This window comes from Sapajus apella, unplaced genomic scaffold (assembly GCF_009761245.1).
Source record: "Sapajus apella isolate SASKATOON/1434 unplaced genomic scaffold, GSC_monkey_1.0 scaffold12, whole genome shotgun sequence".
Lineage (NCBI taxonomy): Eukaryota > Metazoa > Chordata > Mammalia > Primates > Cebidae > Sapajus > Sapajus apella.
In genome coordinates this window covers 37,387,035-37,407,941 of record NW_022436952.1, presented here as the reverse complement: position 1 = coordinate 37,407,941, position 20,907 = coordinate 37,387,035, and the positions used below count along the sequence as shown (strand labels likewise).

General features: G+C 41.1%; 1 protein-coding gene and 1 pseudogene across 3 annotated transcripts in view; one reads left to right on the top strand and one right to left on the bottom strand.

The window, feature by feature from the left end:
* The window catches only part of SSH2 (slingshot protein phosphatase 2), a 291,139-nt gene that overhangs the window by 141,506 nt on the left and 128,726 nt on the right, over positions 1-20,907 (bottom strand). For all 3 annotated transcript variants that reach the window (XM_032279320.1, XM_032279317.1, XM_032279318.1), the window contains one exon: positions 18,957-19,000. In XM_032279320.1, the coding sequence (XP_032135211.1) occupies positions 18,957-19,000 (44 nt within the window). The remainder of the gene's footprint in view (positions 1-18,956; positions 19,001-20,907) is intronic.
* Positions 10,949-11,056, top strand: LOC116553558 (annotated as a pseudogene).

Genomic DNA, 20,907 nt, shown 5'->3' with positions numbered 1-20,907 from the left:
TTTTTTTTTTTTTTGAGACAAGTCCCACTCTGTCGCCAGGGCACGATCTTGGCTCACTGCAATCTCTGCCTCCCAGGTTCAAGTGATTCTTGTGCCTCAGCCTCCCAAGTAACTGGGACTACAGTCTCGCACTACCACGCCCAGCTAATGTTTGTATTTTTAGTAGAAACGGGGTTTTACTATGTTGGCCAGGATGGTTTCTATCTCTCGACCTTGTGATCTGCTCACCTTGGCCTTCCAAACTGCTGGGGTTACTAAGTGTGAGCCACTGCACCTGGCCAATAACTGACATTTATTGAGTTGACATTCAGTGTGCGCCACGTACTCTATTAAGAGTTTATGTGGCCAGGTGTGGTGGTTCACACCTGTAATGCTAGCACTTTGGGAAGCTGGGGCAGGAGGATCCTTTGAGCCCAGGAATTTGAGACCAGCCTGGGCAACATAGGTAGACCCTATCTCTGTAAAAAATAAATTAAAAAATAGAGTTTGCATGTGCTATCTCACTTAATTCTTTTTTTTTTTTTTTTCCTGAGACGGTATCTCGCTCTGCCGCCCAGGCTGGAGTGCAGTGGTGCGATCTCGGTTCACTGCAACCTCTGCCTTCCAGGTCCAAGTGATTCTCCTGCCTCAACCTCCCCAGTAGCTGGGATTACAGGCACGCGCCACCATGCCCAGCTAACGTTTTGTATTTTTAGTAGAGACGGGATTTCACCATGTTGACCAGGATGGTCTCGATCTCTTGACCTCGTGATCCACCCACCTCGGCCTCCCAAAGTGCTGGGATTACAGGCTTGAGCCACCGCGCCCGGCTATCTCACTTAATTCTTATAAACAATCCTATGATTCTATTATTATCTCTATGAAGCTCAGAGAAGTTAAATAATTTGCCTAATTTTTTTATTACTTACACATTGGTATTTCAAATCCAGCCAGAGTAACTGGCTCCAGAACCTTCTTTCTTTTCTTTCTCTCTCTCTCTCCCTCCCTCCCTCCCTCCCTTCCTTCCTTCCTTCCTTCCTTTCTTTCTTCTTTCTTTTCCTCCTTCCTTTCTTCCTTCCCTTTCCTTTTCTTTCTTTCTTTCCTTCCTTCCTTCTTTCCTTCTTTCCTTCCTCCCTCCCTCCCTCCTTTCTTTCTTTCTTTCTTCTTTAAATACAATCAGGAGAAAGAACCTTCTTTCTTAAACAGTGTTCTATATTATCTCCATGATGATGGAGGTTCATTACAGGTTTAAACTGAAAAGGTCTATTGCCAACAGGAAGAACTCTTGGGGACCTCAAATACCTACCTGTCTGCACCTGGTGTTTTCTTCTCTGCTTGATCCTACTAATGCCTAGCAGGTTCTGATAAATAATAGGGACCTAACCTGGTACTAAATATAGCAGTAAGATGATCTTTTGGCTGCTATATACCTCCTCTTGCTACCAGATCCTTTAGAACTCTGTATTTCAAACCTATATTCATGACATTTTCCAAAGCACTTATATTTAAAGATATTTTTGTTTTCTGTAGTTTTTACACAACATCCTACATGAAGGAGAAATTTAATGTATTTGTGAATGATGATGGCATCAGTATCATCTTATTTGATGTTTCAAATAAATCTACTAGCTGGGCAGGTATTATCGTTCCTTGTTACGATTAAAGAAAAAAGATGAAACAGACTGACATTGAATTGATAAGAAGCCTAGATTCTAGGCTTATCAGATGTGTCCAATTCATTCTACATATTATTGATAGATTAATTAAATTCAGTTTGACTAATCTTGAATACCCGTATGTGAGGCACTATGTTATATGCTGATTATTAAAACAAATGAGTTAAATAACTTTTACACGAATTCTCTCCTCAAACCTCCAAATAGTTCTCTATTTCCTTTCAGATCAAGTCTAAACTCTTCCTTCTAGCCTTCAGATCCACCATAATTTAAATCCTACTATAATCCAGTCATTATGGCATGTAATCCTTAATTTCATTCTTTCTCTAACACAATCAGTGTTACTACCTTTCAAAACAAATTTTTGCTATATTTAGATATTTAGTTTTTATTTTAGACAGTCTCACACCATCACCCAGGCTGGAGTGCAGTGGCACGATCTCTGTTCACTGCAACCTCTGCCTCCTGGGTTCAAGAGATTCTAGTGATTCTCATGCCTCAGCCTCCCGAGTAGCTGGAATTACGCCACCACCCCCGGCAAATTTTTGTATTTTTGGTAGAGATGAAGTTTTGCCATCTTGGCCAGGCTGGTCTTGAACTCCTGACCTCAAGTGACCCACCCACCTTGGCCTCCCAAAATGCTGGGATTACAGGCATGGGCCACTGTGCCCAGCTTAATCAGATTATTTCTATCCCATCCTTCTATATTCAAATCTCATTCTCTTTTTTTTTTTTTTTTTTTATAATTAAGTCACTTTATTCCCCCCGATATGGAATCTTGCTCTGTCACCCAGGCTGGGGTGCAGTGGCCTGATCTTTTTGCTCACTGCAACCTCTGCCTCCTGGGTTCAAGTGATTCTCATGCCTCAGCCTTCTGAGTAGCTGGGACTACAAGTGCATGGCACCACGCCCAGCTAATTTTTGTATTTTTAGTAGAGACAGGGTTTCACCATGTTGGCCTGGCTGGTCTCAAACTCCTGACCTCAGGTGATCCGTCCACCTCAGCCTCCTAAAGTGCTGGGATTATAGGTGTAAGCCACTGCACCCAGCCCAACTCTCATTATCCTGTGTCCAAACTGTTCCCTTTCTGAGACCACTTTCATTTAGCCTTTCAGGTTTTCTATGTATAACGTATTTTTCAAGACCTAGTTTAATTCTCAGCTCTTTCAATAATCAGAAATTCTATTTTGTTTTTATATCCATCTTCGCTTGATTCTCATTAAAATCCTGTGTAGGTAAGGAGAGCTAGCTAGGATTATCAGCTTTATTTTACAGATGAGGAAACTAAGGCTCTGAAATTAAGGGAACCTGCCCAAACTTACATAGGAAGTGTCAGAGCTAGGATTTAAACCTACATCTTCTGATTAAGTCCAGTGATCAATTCCTGGTTTATAGTATGCTATGACACTTTTCTAAGTGCTCTAGAGTTTACAACCTATATTATGTTATTCAAAGTCTTATTTTCTATCCTCTATTTTGTGGCACATAATGTGCATTTATATAGACAACAATTAGAGTGTATTTATTTGTTGTCCTCTAATTGCTGCCTATATAACTTATCTCTCTACTGGAGCAAATCAGACACTAACTCTTTTGTGGACTTTATATAGCTTGGCACAGTGATATGCAAGTCATAAGCACTAAATACATCCTAGTTAGATGACTGATCCTTTACATTACATCACTCTCTATCTTTCTTTTTTTTTTTTTTTTTTTGAGACGGAGTTTCGCTCTTGTTACCCAGGCTGGAGTGCAGTGGCGCGATATCGGCTCACTGCAACCTCCGCCTCCTGGGTTCAGGCAATTCTCCTGCCTCAGCCTCCCGAGTAGCCGGGACTACAGGCACGCGCCACCATGCCCAGCTAATTTTTTGTATTTTTAGTAGAGACGGGGTTTCACCATGTTGTCCAGGATGGTCTCGATCTCTTGACCTCGTGATCCACCCGCCTCGGCCTCCCAAAGTGCTGGGATTACAGGCGTGAGCCACCGCGCCTGGCCTACTCTCTATCTTTCTTAAGGCCATATATTATGCTCTAGATAAATGTTTTCTTAAGGAATCAACACATTAATGATGGAAGTTCTTTTTCCCTGGGAGCACTCCCTCACACCTGGTATAAGGAGCAGCCCTTAAGACTCCTTTTCACTGCCTTTCATCTCTCTCTTGCTGCCTCTTGTTCTTTGGATAGATACCTCCTTCATACACAGAATTCAGTAGAGGGCCTGAAACACAACCTAGTAAGTAGGTAAGGGTTTTATTTTTATTTTCAAGCCTGCTCTAGACTTTCAGGAGCCAAAAGTTCAAATCACAGCAGGATTGATTCAGCCCTTTCACAAGCAATTTAGTACTATGCAGTTTGTTTAGAATGGTCAAGTTTCCAGGCTCTGGCAGAGCAGCGTCATTATCTCTCTAAGCCTTCATGTATCAGTTTCCCTGGGCATATTTCACTTTCCATGTCTTTCTTCTCTGAAATCAAGTGAACATGCAAAATCAGACACTTACACAATTATACACTTTTCAACAACCACGTCAAATACGTTCAAGAATTTACCACAATATTGGAAGTTGTTTTATCTCTCTTATCAGATAAAACCAAGAAGTATACAAAAATTATACTCCTCAATCCTTAGTAGAAATGGGCACTATTTAACATTCTTCAGCTAGTACATCAAGTAACTGAGAGAAGATAAGGTTTTTTTTTTCCCCGATTCTATTCAGTCCACCTCACAGCAACCTAAAAGGATAGATGGGCAGATGTTATCCTCATTTTACAAATGAGGAAATTGAGGGCTAGCATAGTATATGGTGAGATGGAACTAAAATCAAGTCTTCTTACTCTTAGTTAATTGCCCTGTCTCTCTGTGGCGGTTAATTTTAGGTATCAATTCAACTGGATTACAAAATATCTACAGAACTGGTAAAGTATTACTTCTGGGTATGTCTCTGAGGCTGTTTCCAGAGAAGACTGGCATGCGAGTTGATGGACTAAGTGAGGAAGATCTTCTCTCCATGGAGGCAGGTACCAACCAATCTACCTGGGTTGGGGGGCCCAGATAGAACAAAAAAGGAGAGAAAAGCTTTCCTCTTTCCTCCTGGGGCTAGGATACTCTTCTCTTCCTGCTCTTAGACATCAGAACTTCAGGCTCTCTGGACTTGGGACTCCAGGACTTAGACCAGTGAACCCCTCCAGGTCCTAAAGTCTTTGGCATTTGACTGAGAATTACCCTAAAGACTTCCTTGGTTCTGAGGCTTTTGGACTTGGACTGAGCCACACTACCAGTATCCTGGTGTCTCCAGCTTGCAGATGGCCAGTCATGGGACTTCACCACTTCCATAATTGCATGAGCCAATTCCCCATCTGTCTATCCATCTGTCCATCCATCCATCCATCCATCCATCCATCCATCCATCATCCACCCATCCATCCTATTGGTTCTGTCTCTCTGGAAAACTCTGACTAATATATCCTCTATTAATCTGCTGGATGTCCAGACTTCCCCTAATGACCTCTTTGTATATAAAAATAAAATCAACACTGTAGACTTGGGATCTTATCTAACTAAACAGGAAGACTAAATCAGAAGTGAGTTTCTATCCATAGAAATAATATTACAATGAAGATAGAAAACATCCTATTCGGGCTGGGCGCAGTGGCTCACGCCTGTAATCCCAGCACTTTGGGAGGCCAAGGCGGGTGGATCACGAGGTCAAGAGATCGAGGCCATCCTGGTCAACATGGTGAAACCCCGTCTCTACTAAAAATACAAAAAATCAGCTGGGCATGGTGGCACGTGCCTGTAATCCCAGCTACTCAGGAGGCTGAGGCGGAGAATTGCCTGAACCCAGGAGGCGGAGGTTGCGGTGAGCCGAGATCGCGCCATTGCACTCCAGCCTGGGTAACAAGAGCGAAACTCTGTCTCAAAAAAAAAAAAAAAAAAAAAAGAAAACATCCTATTCCTTGTCATTACACAGAATAGAAAATATATACTTAAAACTTACATTTTTTGTTTAATTATATTTTTTTAAAAATTTTACTTTTACCTGAGAAATCTTTTGTTTTTCAGAAATCTTGTTTTCTAAGCACCTCATGAAAAGATGGCAAACATTTTGACTCTCTTTTCTGAAGACCAATATTCTACAAATAATGCTAACATTCAACATTTTAGTTTTATTAAATGCTCTTTAATTTCACTTTGTAAGATTTCTCTATCAGATGGTTTGCACATCACCTTTTGAGATTATTAAATATGAATTTTGTTAAAGTGATGTGAAGACACTGGCAATTTGAGAAATCATTTGGGTTATAATAGGAATCTTTCCATAGAGTCTGTTTCCTTTAAAAATATATTTAAGATATAAACATATGCATAAGGGTCATATGCATACATGTTTTCAAAGAAAAACTATGCATATGGAGTTCCTAAAGTTTAAACTCATAAACATAATATCAGAAGAGATGAAAAACAAAAACTTGACCTTATACTAAACTCAGCAGTTCTGAATTAAGTGTTCATAATAAACCTTTCCTAATAGGCTTTTACTTTTGCATCCAAAACAAGTAACTTGTAGTGAACAAGAAGGGAAGTATGTTAACTTAATTTTTTTTTTTTTTTTTGAGATGAAGTTTTGCTCTTGTTGCCCAGGCTGGAGTGCAATGGCGTGATCTCACTCACTGCAACCTCCGCCTTCTGGGTTCAAGGAATTCTCCTGCCTCAGTCTCTCAGGTAGCTGGGATTACAGCCATTCGCCACCATGCCTGGCTAATTTTGTATTTTTTAGTGGAGACAGGGTTTTACCAGATTGGTCAGGCTGGTCTTGAACTCCTGACCTCAGGTGATCCACCTACCTCCCAAAGTGTTGGGATTACAGGTGTGAGCCACCACGCCCAGCCTGTTAACTAAATTTTTAAAAGTTCCCTGCATACTTTTTGGAATAAGGTGAGATTCTAATTTTGGGGGTTGGGAGTGGAGAGTAGAGAAGTGGATAAGAACGACAGGCAAAACTTTGGTTCTTATATATATGCTGCTGCTTTTTTTTTAAAATGAAGTTTTTGGCCGGGTGTGGTGGCTTACACCTGTAATCCCAGCACTTTAGGAGGCTGAGGCGGGCAGATCACAAGGTCAGGAGATCGAGATCGTCGTGGCTAACAAGGTGAAACCTCATCTCTACTAAAAATACAAAAAAATTAGCCGGGTGTGGTGGCACGTGCCTGTAGTTCCAGCTATTTGGGAGGCTGAGGCAGGAGAATCGCTTGAACCCAGGAGGCGGAGGTTGCGGTGAGCCAAGATCGCACCACTGCACTCCAGCCTGGGCGACAGAATGAGACTCCGCCTCAAAAAATAAAAAGCTAAAAACAAAATAAAGTTTTTATTCAACTGGGAAAATCACACTGGGAGAGGGTAACTACTACACAAAGTTAATCATCTGGTCATGAATTACATTTAAAACTGTAAGGTGCGAGTGGCAAGACCAGCAAGAAGATCATCATTGCTGACTGTCAACAACTCTAATAAGTTTGAATTATATTTTGCTTTAACCACCAGACCATTCCTTATATTGCTCAGGAGAGCAGCCCTCCACCCCATTTGCTCGCAGTATCCTAGACTCTTTGTGCTCTCTCTGCAGTTCCCTTTGGGTTCCATGTTTTCCTTGTTCCCTTCCATGCCTAGCTGGATTGCAGAGTTAAGTTTATGATTATGAAACAAAAACCAAATACAAAACAAAATGTAAGGTGCCTATTGCTATACAAGTTTCCCTAGTTTCAATTTATACATTTATCACTCATTTACTCAGTAATTTAACAATTAGGTAATTCATGCCTATTAATTCCCAGGGCTTAGACTGGACCTTGAGATAAAAAATGAAGAATGCATGAGATCTGGTAGCCTAGAAGGGAGACAAACTGGAGTGTGAAAAATGAAGTCCTTTTCTTTTCTTTCTTTTTTTTTGGCTGAAGTGCACTGGCACGATTTTACCTTAACCTCTGCCTCCTAGGCTCACATGCTCCTCTTGCCTCAGCCTCCCATATTATGAACTTTTCATATTAATATACAACATAACTGCAAATAACATAGTTATAGAACAGAATTAGCAACAAATTCACTAAAACTTTTTTTAATCAGTGAGGAAACTATCGTGTGAATGTCATTTTTTGAGGATATATAGCTATCTTTTATTTGTATGTTCTGGGTTTTTTTATTCATAGAAAAGAAAGTCCTCTCCTGATCTGAAGGTATGCATTCAAACTTATCCCCTAGGTTTCCTTGGCTGTATCATTTTGTCTGTAGGGTAGGGACTTATCCTGAGACAATGGTCTTGCTAAGTTGGTAAAGCCATTCCATCACAAGTCATCAGTACTCTATCCATGCCCTTGAGTTTTTCACGAGTTGGTTTTAATTTTAAGCGTAATCTGAAAAAAATTCTTCAAATGCTTCAAATACTCTGTGTTCAGTGGAAGACATCAGGCCTAGCAGGAATTTGGATCATGAGCAGCTTCTAGAATCAGGCTCTGGTTAGTAGAAACCACATATCTGTCTGTGTAGGCTCTTTCTAGTAGGAGCTTGGCATGATTCTTGCAAGGTCCTCTGGAGCACTGCTGTAAAAGTGATAGCCCAAAGCCCACAGACTCCTCAGCGTTGCCTCCTTTCATGTGATCCATGTAAATAAAGTAAGAACTTGTTGAGCATGCTCCTTGAGAGTGCTGTGATTTAGTCAGCCATGAGGTGATACACCTATGGAGCATGCTATTCCTCTAACACTTTTGATTTATTTAGGATCTGTGAGCTGAATAGGTCTTAAGACCTTCCTTCAGAACGTGAGAAAAATATTCTACCACTTTTATGAGGCACGTGCCCAACACACCGTCTTTAGCTCACATAACTTACCAACGATCCCAAACTATTTCAGCAGAAGGTTGTGGTCATAAAGAGGCAAGCAAAGGTTTCCAAGTAAAGCCACCACTGTGGTGGACATTACAGTTGGGTTCCATAGACCCACCCTACAAAGGTCTACTTAATAATAAAAAGTTGTTCTTGTTTGGTTTATTTTCATTCAAGAACCGTTAGTTTTTCTGACCACCAGCTTTGTAAAGTTGACTTCAAACTCTCTGAGTCCTGCATTATGGTCTTTGGCCTGGATCTTTTGGAATTTGTTGTGGTGAACAGACACTGACACAAGAAGTTGCAGCCTACAGAGCTGAAAAAGTGGATCTAGATTGTCATGTGGGTGCCATGGAGTTATAGGGGTGCTATCAGTGATGGTGATGGCTGTGGCTTCAGCTCCCTCTTGCAGTCCTCCTGACAATGCCTTTTAAAATGGATTAACTTTTAAAAGGATATTTGTGCTCTCTCCTCCTGCCGCCCAAGATGCCGAAAGGAAAGAAGGCCAAGGGGAAGAAGGTGGCTCTGGCCCCTGCTGTCGTGAAGAAGCAGGAGGCCAAGAAAGTAGTGAATCCCGTTTGAGAAAAGGCCTAAGAATTTTCGCATTGGACAGCACATCCAGCCCAAAAGAGACCTCACCTGCTTTGTGAAATGGTCCCGCTATATCAGGTTGCGGCGGCAGAAAGCCATCCTCTATAAGCGCCTCCTGCAATTAACCAGTTCACCCCGGCCCTGGACCGCCAAACAGCTACTCAGCTACTTAAGCTGGCCCACAAGTATAGACAAAGCAAGAGAAGAAGCAGAGGCTGTTGGCCCAGGCCGAGAAGAAAGCTGCTGGCAAAGGGGACGTCCCCACTAAGAGACCACCTGTCCTTCGAGCAGGAGTTAACACGGTCACCACCTTGGTGGAGAACAAGAAATCTCTGCTGGTGGTGATTGCACACAACACAGATCCCATTGAGCTGGTTGTCTTCTTGCCTGCCCTGTGTTGTAAAATGGGAGTCCCTTACCGCATTATCAAGGGGAAGGCAAGACTGGGATGTCTAGTCCACAGGAAGACCCGCGCCACTGTCACCTTCACACACGTTAACTCGAAAGACAAAGGTGCTTTGGCTAAGCTGGTGGAAGCTATCCCGACCAATACAATGACAGATATGATGAGATCCACTGTCACTGGGGAGACAATGTCCTGCGTCCCAAGTTTGTGGCTTGCATCACCAAGTTCGAAAAGGCAAAGGCTAAAGAACTTGCCACTAACCTGGGTTAAATGTACACTGTTGAGTTTTCTGTACATAAAAATAATTAAAACAATACGAAATTTCCTTAATAAAAAAAGGATATTTGTATATCATTTTGCAATTACTGAAAGTAGAATTTGTAATTCAAAAAGGTACTGAAACCACATTTTAGATTGTGGCTAAAATTTAAAATTCATGGCTGGGTGTGGTGGCTCATGCCTGTAATCCCAGCACTATGGAAGGCTGAGGTGGGTAGATCATGTGTCAGGAGTTCAAGACCAGCCTGGCCAACATGGTGAAACCTGTCTCTACTAAAAATATAAAAATCAGCTAGGCATGGTGGCGCACATCTGTAATCTCAGTTGCTCAGGAGGCTGAGGCAGGAGAATTGCTTGAACCCGGAAGGTTGAGGTTGCAGTGAGCCAAGATCTCGCCACTGTACTCCAGCCTGGGCAACAGATCGAACAGAGCAAGACTCTGGTCTCAAAAAAAAAATTTTTTTTTAATTCATTATGATTATCAGATATTTAATCATTAAATCTTATACCTTACAGCATCTATCTAGTTCTTACTGGAAAAGCCTCCTTGTAGTTAACACATACATACTTATGGATTATTGAGAATTATTTATTTTGCTGGAGGCAAACTCATATACTTTTAATTAGTAAAGCATGAGTCCATCCCATTTAAGGACTCATGCTTTACTTATAAAGCATTACTCAGGGACAACCTAATAAGAAAATATATGGTGCACTGAAATAATGAAAATGCACAATTCCATGGTACCTATATTCATTCTACAAAGAATAAGGATGGAAAGAAGATCTTCCAAGCACCAATTCTTGTCTTTAGAAGATTGAAATTTCATTACAAAGGATTCTTTCTACAACCAGCTACTGGTTGATCTATTTTTTGTTTTTTTGGAGACAGAGTCTCACTGTCACCTAGGCTGGAGTGCAGTGGCACAGTCTCGGCTCACTGCAACCTCTGCCTCCCAGGTTCAAGTGATTCTCCTGTCTCAGCCTCTGGAGTAGCTGGGGCTACAGGTGCATGCCACCATATCCGGCTAATTGTTTTTTTCTTTTGTATTTTTTTTAGTAGAGACCAGGTTTCACCATGTTAGCCAGAATGGTCTCAATCTCCTGACCTTATGATCTACCCACCTTGGCCTCCCAAAGGTTGACCTTAAATTTGACTCGTGTGCAATGGCTGCAAATAGCAGCCTCCTTGGTAGTGTTTGCAGCCTGTTACTTCTATGGGTTGCTCTAACGAACCTTGGAGTCAGCACTTTCCAATGTATATTCATGTTTCTGATTCTGCACTATCTCAAAACTAGAAAAAAAAGCAGACAAAACTTGATCTGGAGGGGTTTGAGATAGAGGTCACTGTTGCCACATCCCTTCCTGCCTTGCAGTCTCTTCAGCCTGCCAGAAGTGAGGGGACAGCAGGTAGAAACAGTATCCTTTCAACAAGCGTTCTTGACTGTCAGCTCTTTCCCCTCCCTTGAAAGGAATTCTCTTCTTCTGATATGATTATACTGCTGCCTTTTCCCATACCACTTTCCCCTACTAGAAAAAAAATAAGTACTACAATGAATGTGAGAATATTTGTTCTAATATTTTGCAGTTTTTCAATGAGAACTGAATTATGGGATGTATAAGTGTTTTGCATGGTGGAAAAAGGGTAAACGCCACAATTTCACAGCTACCCAAATCCCACTTTCCTTTTAGTGAAGGAATTCTGCCTTAGACCCTTTTCCTCTGGAATACAGAATTTCTGCTAAACACTGACCCTGGTAATGAGGGAGAAAGTCCAGCTGAAAAGAAAGTATTATGCTCTCTTTTCTCCAAGATGCAGTCTGTAAGAATCTATAGTTATAAATCACATACACTGGCTGGGCGTGGTGGCTCACTCCTGTAATCCCAGTGCATTGGGAGGCTGAGGTGGGTGGATCACCTGATGTCAGAAGTTCGAGACCAGCCTAGCCAACATGGTGAAACCCCATCCCTACCGGAAATACAAAAATTAGCTGGGCATGGTAGCATATACCTGTAATCCCAGCTACTTGGGAGGCTGAGGCAGAAGAATCACTTGAACCTGGGAGGTGGAGGTAGTGGTGAACCGAGATCGCACCACTGCACTCCAGCCTGGGCAACAAGAGTGAGACTCCATCTCAAAAAAAAAAAAAAAAAAAAAAAAAACCAGGTGTGGTAGAGGGAACCTGTAATCCCAGCTACTCGGGAGGCTGAGGCAAGAGAATCGACTGAACGCTGGAGACAGATTGCAGTGAGCTGAGATCATATCACTGCACTCTTGCTTGGGTGATAGAGTCAGCCTCCATCTCAAAAATAAATAAATAAATAAATAAATAAATAAAAGAAAAGAAAGAGTAAGTTATGTAGCTAAGAGAATTTTGCTTTTGTTACTATTAATCAGCATTGATAGGCACTTGAGTTTTTATTAGCCTTTGGGTTTTTATAATATAGGAAAACAACTCGTCCAGAAGTCAATTTGGCAAAGTCAAGAACTGAGGGGACATTTACTTTACTTTTGTTTTTCTTATACCATGAAGAATAACATTTAGGGTAAAAAAGTAAAATTTTTTACCTAGATTTAAAAGATATACTTTTTTTTTTTTTTTAAACTAATGGAAGAAAGGAAGGAAGAAAAGGAGGGAGGGAGGGAGGAAGGCTGGCCAAATTTAATTATGGCTGTGATAATCAGATTTGCTTTTCAAATCATATTTAAGAAGTATGCCTTTCACAGCCACCAGATACAGTACACATCAGATAAATATAAAATAGTGTCTGTGAATACATTCTTTAGAAACAAAGAATATTTTAGTGAAATGAAAATTCTTGCTGCTAAGTAGCCAGGAAAAGATCCTTTAAAGGTGTACACTTACCATCCGAGAAACGCTACTCTGTACAATATCAGAAATTTAAGAAAATGAGAAGACAGCTCTCTACACCCCCTGGTGGCCACCCCATAAACATTTATAAACAGCTGATTCTGGACAGGAAGTGTAACCCACATGGTGGGAGGTGCACAGTCAGGGTGCAGAAAAGCCCATAGCAAAAGATAAACAGCGGTAGTTTATGCCTGTAATCCCAGCACTTTGGGGTCAGGAGTTTGAGACCACCTAGCCAACATGGCAAAACCCCATCTGTACTGAAAATACAAAAAATTAACTGGGCTGATGGTGGGCCCTGTAATCTCAGCTACTTGAGGGGCTAAGGCAGGAGAATTGCTTGAACTCCGAAGGTGGAGTGTGCTGAGATGGCACCATTGCACTCCAGCCTGGGCAACAGAGTGAGACGCTGTCTCAGGAAAAAAAAAAAGATGAACACAGCTTCAATGTGATCAGGTACAGCCACTTTCTGATAAATAGAAAACTCTACTTTTGAAAAAAAAAACAAAAACAAACAAACAAAATATGGTGGCTCACTCCTGTAATCCCAGCACTTTGGGAGTCCGAGTAGGGCAGATCATCTGAGGCCAGGAGTTTGAGACCATCCTGGCCAACATGGTGAAACTTTGTCTCTACTAAAAATACAAAAATGAGCAGGGCATGATGGTGTATGCCTGTAATCCCAGCTACTTGGGAGGCTGAGGCAGGAGTATCACCTGAATCTGGGAGGTGGAGGTTGCAGTGAGCTGAGATCATGCCATTGGGTCTCCAGCCTGGATGACAGAGCAAGACTCTGTCTTAGGGGAAAAAAAATAAACTCTGTCTCTCTTTCTAATATGTATTTCCCGTCATAAGTACAAGAAATATTCAGTCTCTCCATTAAAAGTTAACATCATCACTCTTATTTCTTTCTTTTTTTTGTTTTTTTTTTTTTTAGATGGAGTCTCACTCTGTCACCAGACTAGAGTGCAGTGGCATAATCTCAGCTGACTGCAACCTCCGCCTCCCAGGTTTAAGTGATTCTCCTGCTTCAGCCTCCTGAGTAGCTGTGATTACAGGCATGTGCCACCACACCCAACTAATTTTTCTGTATTTTTAGTAGAGACAGAATTTCATCATGTTGGCCAGGATGGTCTTGATCTCTTGACCTCGTGATCCACCTTCCTTGGCCTCCCAAAGTGCTGGGATTACAGGTGTGAGCCACCTCACCCGGCCATCACTATATATTTTTAAAGTAGAAGAGATAGAGCATTTTATTGCCAAATGGCTCAGAAGAAGAGTTCCTCATATTGTATTTGTAATTTCTTTGTAAGTATGAGATTGCTTGTTTGTTTTTTGTTTTTGTTTTTTTTAGTCGGATTCTCACTCTATTGTCAGGTTGGAGTACAGTGGCACAATCTCGGCTCACTGCAACCTCTCCACCTCCTGGGTTCAAGTGATTCTCCTGCCTCAGCCTCCCAAGTGGCTGGGATTACAGGTACCCACCACTATGCCCGGCTAACTTTTGTATTTTTAGTAGTGACGGGGTTTCACCATGTTGGCCAGGATGGTCTTGATCTCTTGACTTCGTGATCTGCCCACCTTGGCCTCCCAAAGTGCTGGGATTGCAGGCGTGAGCCACCGCGCCTGGCCTAAAAATTTTTTTAAAGATAAAAAAGATGAGGATTAAATTATCAGTTCATATTTACAAGGGACCCACTTCTTCCCACTTTGTCTCCCTTTTAAAAATTTAAGTACAATACTCATATTCTCTAGGTTAATATAGTCTTTAACTGGAACATATACGGAGGCAGAAATACATCTGTCCTCTTTTCACAGCTGAAAGATGGACAGTGTAGTAACTTTATTGTCATGGTATTTAAATCTATAGAAAAATTATCAAATAGGTTTGAATAAAGATGAAGTCATATCTCAAAGATAAAAAATACACAGCAAACACATGATAAAGAAAACTTGACAAGGTGCCACAGACAGAAATCTGGAGGAAAGATTTAGCTGGAAATTAGTAACAGTGCCACTGAGAAACCATCTCTTATATAAGGGCATGCCCTAATCCAATGTTTTGTTTTGTTTTGTTTTTAATCCCTGGAGTGCAATGGCACAGTCTTGGCTCACTGCAACCTCTGACTCCTGGGTTCAAGCAATTCTGTTGCCTCAGCCTCCCAAGTAGCTGTGACTACAGGAAGGCATGCCACCGTGCCCAGCCAATTTTTGTATTTTTAGCAGAGATGGGGTTTCACCATGTTGACCAGGTTGGTCTCAAACTCCTGACCTCATGATCCATCTGCCTCAGACTCCCAAAGTGCTGGGATTACAGGTGAGAGCCATGGCGCCCAGCCCAATCCTGTTCTCTATCTCTCTCTCTAGCCATGTGGCTGAATTACTGCAACAGCTTCCTTGATAGTTTTCTTGCCTCCCTTAATGCTGTATAATATTGCCACACTCTTTCTGGCAGTCGTGTTGTTAATTTTTTGTATTTTGTGTGAGAGATCAGAGTTTATAACTCAAATCAGTCTTCCTGAAAACTTGAGGATCAGAGGTTTTTGTTTTTTTTTTTTTGAGACGGAGTCTCACTCTGTCGCACAGGCTGGAGTGTTGTGGTGGTGTGATCCTGGCTCACTGCAACCTCTGCCTCCTGAGTTCAAGTGATTCTCCTGCCTCAGCCTCCTGAGTAGCTGGGATTACAGGTGTGTGCCACCACGCCCAGCTAATTTTTTGTATTTTTAGTAGAGACAGGGTTTCACGATGTTGGTCAGGCTGGTCTCGAACTCTTGACCTTGGGAACCACCTGCCTTGGCCTCCCAAAGTGTTGGGATTACAGGCGTGAGCCACTGTGCCCAGCCTGAAAGATTATTTCTAATTTATGACTTTCTCAATAAATGGCATTTGGTTAAAATAAGATTATTATTATTATTTTTGAGATGGAGTCTCACACTGTTGCCCAGGCTGTAGTGCAGTGGTGCGATCTCAGCTCACTGCAATCTCTGCCTCCTGGGTTCAAGCAATTCTCTTGCCTCAGCCTCCCAAGTTCAAGCAATTCTCCTGCCTCAGCCTCCCAAGTAGCTGGGACTACAGGCGTGTGCCACCAAGCCCAGCTAATTTTTTTGTATTTTTAGTAGAGACGGGGTTTCACCATGTTGGTCAGGATGGTCTGAATCTCCTGACCTTGTGATCCGCCTGCCTCAGCCTTGTTATTATTATTTTTGAGACAGAGTCTTGCTCTGTTGCCCAGGCTGGAGTGAAGTGGCTCAATCTCAGCTCACTGCAACCTCCACTTCCTGGGTTCAAGTGATTCTCCTGACTCAGCCTCCTGAGTAGCTGGGACTACAGGTGTGCACCACCACATCTGACTATTTTTTTTGTATTTTTAGCAGAGACAGGGTTTCACCATGTTGGCAAGGCTGGTCTTAAACTTCCAACCTCATGTGATCTGCCCACCTCTGCCTCCCAAAATGCTGGGATTACGGCATGAGCCACTGCCCCGGTCAAAATAACAGATTATTAATGCAATGTCTTTTTTATTACCTGGAACTGGCATTTAGTTTTAATGATATGCTGTTTACTATTTAATTCCCTACTGTAAGCTACATTTGAACCCACAGACAAGATGAGCTTAGGCATGCTCAATGAAATGATTCAATGCTGGTTTATTCTGCGGTAAGTGATGGAGAACTCCAGAACATTCTGAAGCAGTCAAACATAAAAAAATAATTCTCCTACATATCATATAGCTACAAGGGGCATTCAATTGGCAGGTAAGATAAGTTTCTTTGCTTCAAGTCAGCCTAAAGCTTTTTAGATTCAGAAATAGCCTGGCAAACACATTAAATGTAAGATATTACAACAGATTAGCAAATTTTGATTGATTAATGGTTGCTACTAGGTTTTCTTCATTTCTTATTTCTATAAGTGATCCTTTTCTTGTCAATAGAATAAGCCTGCAAAAACCCTCTGCTGGTCAAAGTGACAAAGTATTGCCAAAACCTTTAAAAACAGAGGTCTTTATGGTTCTTTTTTTTTCTTGTTTTTATAAGACAGAGCCTTGCTCTGTTAGCCAGGCTGGAGTGCATTGGCTTGATCTCTGCTCACTGCAACCTCCTCCTCCCAGGTTCAAGCAATTCTCCTGCCTCAGTCTCCTAAGTAGCTGGGATTACAGGCACTCACCACCAGGCCTGGCTAATTTTTTTTTGTATTTTTAGTAAAGATGAAGTTTTACCATGCTGGCCATGCTGTTCTCAGACTCCTTGCCTCCCAAAGGGCTGGGATTACAGGCGTGAGCCACCGCACCTGGCCTTTATAGTTCTTAACAGCTTGACAATTCAGTACTGTGAATAAGAGAACAGACTTCCATTGCCTCATCATTATGTAATTTTTTTGAACAACGATTATTCCAGTGGATATCGAGTCAATACGGAAAGCTTGAATTGACTCAGAGAGCTTTAAATCTGATCTCCTAGAAAATTAAGAATTCTTTTTCATTCAAATGGAAATAAGGTTATGATATCTCTGGTACACATTCAGCTAAAATTTATTTCCAGTTTCTACCTCCTTAGCCCTATGCAAAAGAATGACACTCTCTTTGCTAAGAGACACTGAGAAATTAAGCGTTAAGCCCAATATTAATGTGATAACCAAGTCAGGAAAAATACTGTCAATAATCTCAGTTACTGATTAAAAGGAACTATTTTTATATCAAGTTGTAGTTTACAAGAAGGAGGTATATATCAACAAACACCTGATAATTATTAAGGACGCATTCCCTTTAGCCAGCTTCTTCACAGTGAACATGCTTATTGTATCCTTTCTCTGTATCATCTAGAATGGCTCATTTGAGTTCAGAGGATACAAGTTTGGTAACTGAAATGACCATCAAGAACTTACCAGGCTTGTTTCTTGTGGGAGGGAGTTACTTTTAAAAATCCCTTAAAGGGGAGCTGGGCATGGTGGCTCATGCCTGTTAATTCTAGCACTTTGGGAGGCCAAGATGGGCAGATCACGAGGTCAAGAGATGAAAACAACCTGGCCAACAAGGTGAAACCCCGTCGCTACTAAAAATACAAAAATTAAGTGCGTGTGGTGGCGCATGCCTGTAGTCCCAGCTACTTGGGAGGCTGAGGAAGAAGAATTGCTTGAACCCGGGAGGCAGAGGTTGCAGTGAGCCGAGATTGCGCCACTGCACTCCAGCCTGGGTGACAGAGCAAGACTATGCCTCAAAAAAAAAAAAAAAAAAAAAATCCTTAAAGGAGATAAAATAAGAGTTGTTTTATACTTCCTAGAGTTCTCTCACAATTTTTTTTCTTTTAATGTTAGTGGGTACTAGTACCCTGCTAACAACATGCCAACTATTCCATGAGAGGGTGAAAAAGGTTTCACTGCATTTTAAAAGATTAGGTAGGTTACTCAGATACCCTTTGTATAAAAACAAAGTGAAACATTTACCAATCTGCAAGAATTGCCAAAATCTATCAGAATGAATGACAAACACAAGTACAAAACTGAAGGCTGATGTGTTCTTCAGTTGATATTTTCCTAAAAGGTAAGAAAAATTTGCTTCTTTATTTTTATTTTTTTGAAATGGAGTCTTGCTCTGTAGCCCAGGCTGGAGTACAGTGGTGCAATTTCAGCTCACTGCAACCTCCGCCTCCCAGGTCCCGGGTCAAGCAATTCTCCTACCTCAGCCTCCCAAGTAGCTGGGATTACAGGTACAAGCCACCATGCCCACCTAATTTGTGTGTATTTTAGTAGAGACGGGGTTTCACCACATTGGGCGGTCTGGTCTTGAACTCTTGACCTCGTGATCTGCCCACCTTGGCCTCCCAAAGTGCTGGGATTACAAGTGTGAGCCACGGAGCCTGGCCAAATTTGCTTCTTTATTACTTAAGACAGTTCCTTGGAGGCTTAGTGAAAACTGAGCCAAAATTTTCTGCCTCTTTTTAAACCAATGTACCATTTAAAAATCTTTCTGAGTCAGTAACTGGATTCCTAAAGGCAATCACTCCCACTTTTTTTTTTTTTTTTTTTAAGGGAAGAGAGTCCTGATATGTTGTCTAGGCTGGTCTTGAACTCCTGGCCTTAAGCAATCCCAAGTAGCTGGAATTATAGGCACAAGCCACCATGCCTAGCTGCAATCCCGTTTTTTGAGAGACCAAGGAAGTATCTTGGAAAACAAGGATAAGCTAATCTGATAAGACTGAAAAAGAATTAGAGAAAAAAACAATAATTACAACAAAAATATCCTACAACAAAAATGCTGTAGGATATAATGAACAAACATACCTCCTGGGCTGCGACCGGCATTCTTCCTCCCCACTGTCTGCCTCCTGTATAGACAGAAAATGAAGAAAAAAAATTTTAAACCTGAGGTTTCATATCATAGTATCACTAATACAATTTTACTAAGTTTCACATGTTGTATATTTGAACTACATTACTCATGTTGTATACTTGAACTAAATTCTCTTCATAAAAAATGACTTCAACCAACCCAGGAGGTTGATGGCAATAGAATTTATTCCTGGAGGTAACTTCAACAACAGTCCATGAACAAATTTCATTGACAATGAAGTGATATTCATTAAAAGAATTACCTCTGAAAACCAACTAAACATGTTATTTTACTGTTACACTACTTCAGCTTCAAAATAGTGGACATTCTGACTACCATCAATAAATCTCATCAAGATAACCTAGTAATCTGATCCCCAAAGAACAACCTAAACAAAGAACACCACTTAAAAGACAGTGCTCATGATCAAATCACCATCACCATCAACATAATGGCTACCATTTACTGAGTACTTACAATGTGCTAGGCATTATGTTCATCAATTTATTTTATTTTTATTTATTTATTTATTTATTGACACAGAGTCTTGCTCTGTCGCCCAGGCTGGAGTGCAGTGACATGATCTCGCCTCACTGCAATCTCCGCCTCCCAGGTTCAAGCGATTCTCCTCACTTAGCCTCCCCAGTAGCTGGGATTACAGGCCTGTGCCACCACGCTCAGCTAATTTTTGTATTTTCAGTAGAGACAGGGTTTCACCATGTTTGCCAGGCTGGTCTAGAACCCCTGACCTCATGATCTGCCCGCCTCAGCCCCCCAAAGTGCTGGGATTACAGGCATGAGCCACCTTGCCCAGCTGTGTTTTTGATTTAAGTATATTACTCTACTTATTCCTTATAAACCCAGAAAGTTATATTTTAAAATTAATTCTAGTACATAGAATAACATAGGATAAATCAATGTGATATAAAAGCACTTGGTTAGCAACCCTCCCAGGGATGCCAAACGATGACAACGAAAAGCACTGAATTATAGTTCAATTACAATATTTATTTATCCTTAGTGTGGCACATAAAATAATAGAAAGTCTTACAGCTTATGGCAACTTAGACTCAATGAATATTTTACAGATGAAGAAACAAAAGGGAAATAAGTGGTCCAAGGAGACCCATGTGGTGAAGAATTAAAACGAAAAAATACTGACTCCCAACTAGCTTTAAAAACTTACCATTTACCTCTTTCTGGCCTTGGTTAAAAATTAGTATATGTTATGATACAGATCTTTACAGAGGCAAGAATTTTGACATGAAGGAAAAGTAAGGAAAGATGGAGAGACTTTTTCTTTAAATTTGTTCCCTGACAATTTGTATTTGTTCTCTCATCACTTTTGCCCTATCTGGAAAACACAGAACTATTAGGTAGAAGGAGAAAAATAATCTCAGAGAATATGTGTACTGTCTGCCAACGAGCCACCTGCATTTTCTAGTTTATGAAGCCATCCTCATCTATCTTTACATCATTCTGTCTCCATTCCTGGGCAGCCAAGGCTAGCTCTATAACTCATTCCCATGTTACTTTCATTATTGATTTCAAACATGTCTCTCTCTCTCTTCCCTGCCCCCCCCAACAAAGGAATAACAAAACAAAGATTCTGCTCCCAGAGGGATTACAGATAGAAAGTGTCATAGTGTATTACACTCTTTGCATATAGGAGAGAGGTTTTAAGTTAGAAAGTATACCCTTTAGAGACCGAAAAGAAAGATTTAAAATGGGAAAGAACTGTCTCTTGACTCAAACATCAGAACCTGGAAAGTTTGCAAGAATGAAAATGAAAAGGCTCAGATAAACAAATGTAAATGTTAGATTTTTGTGCTCAAAGGAACTGTAGTAAATAGAAATGATTTCCTGGAATATCATTTAACAAACAGTGCTTCAGTATTGTTT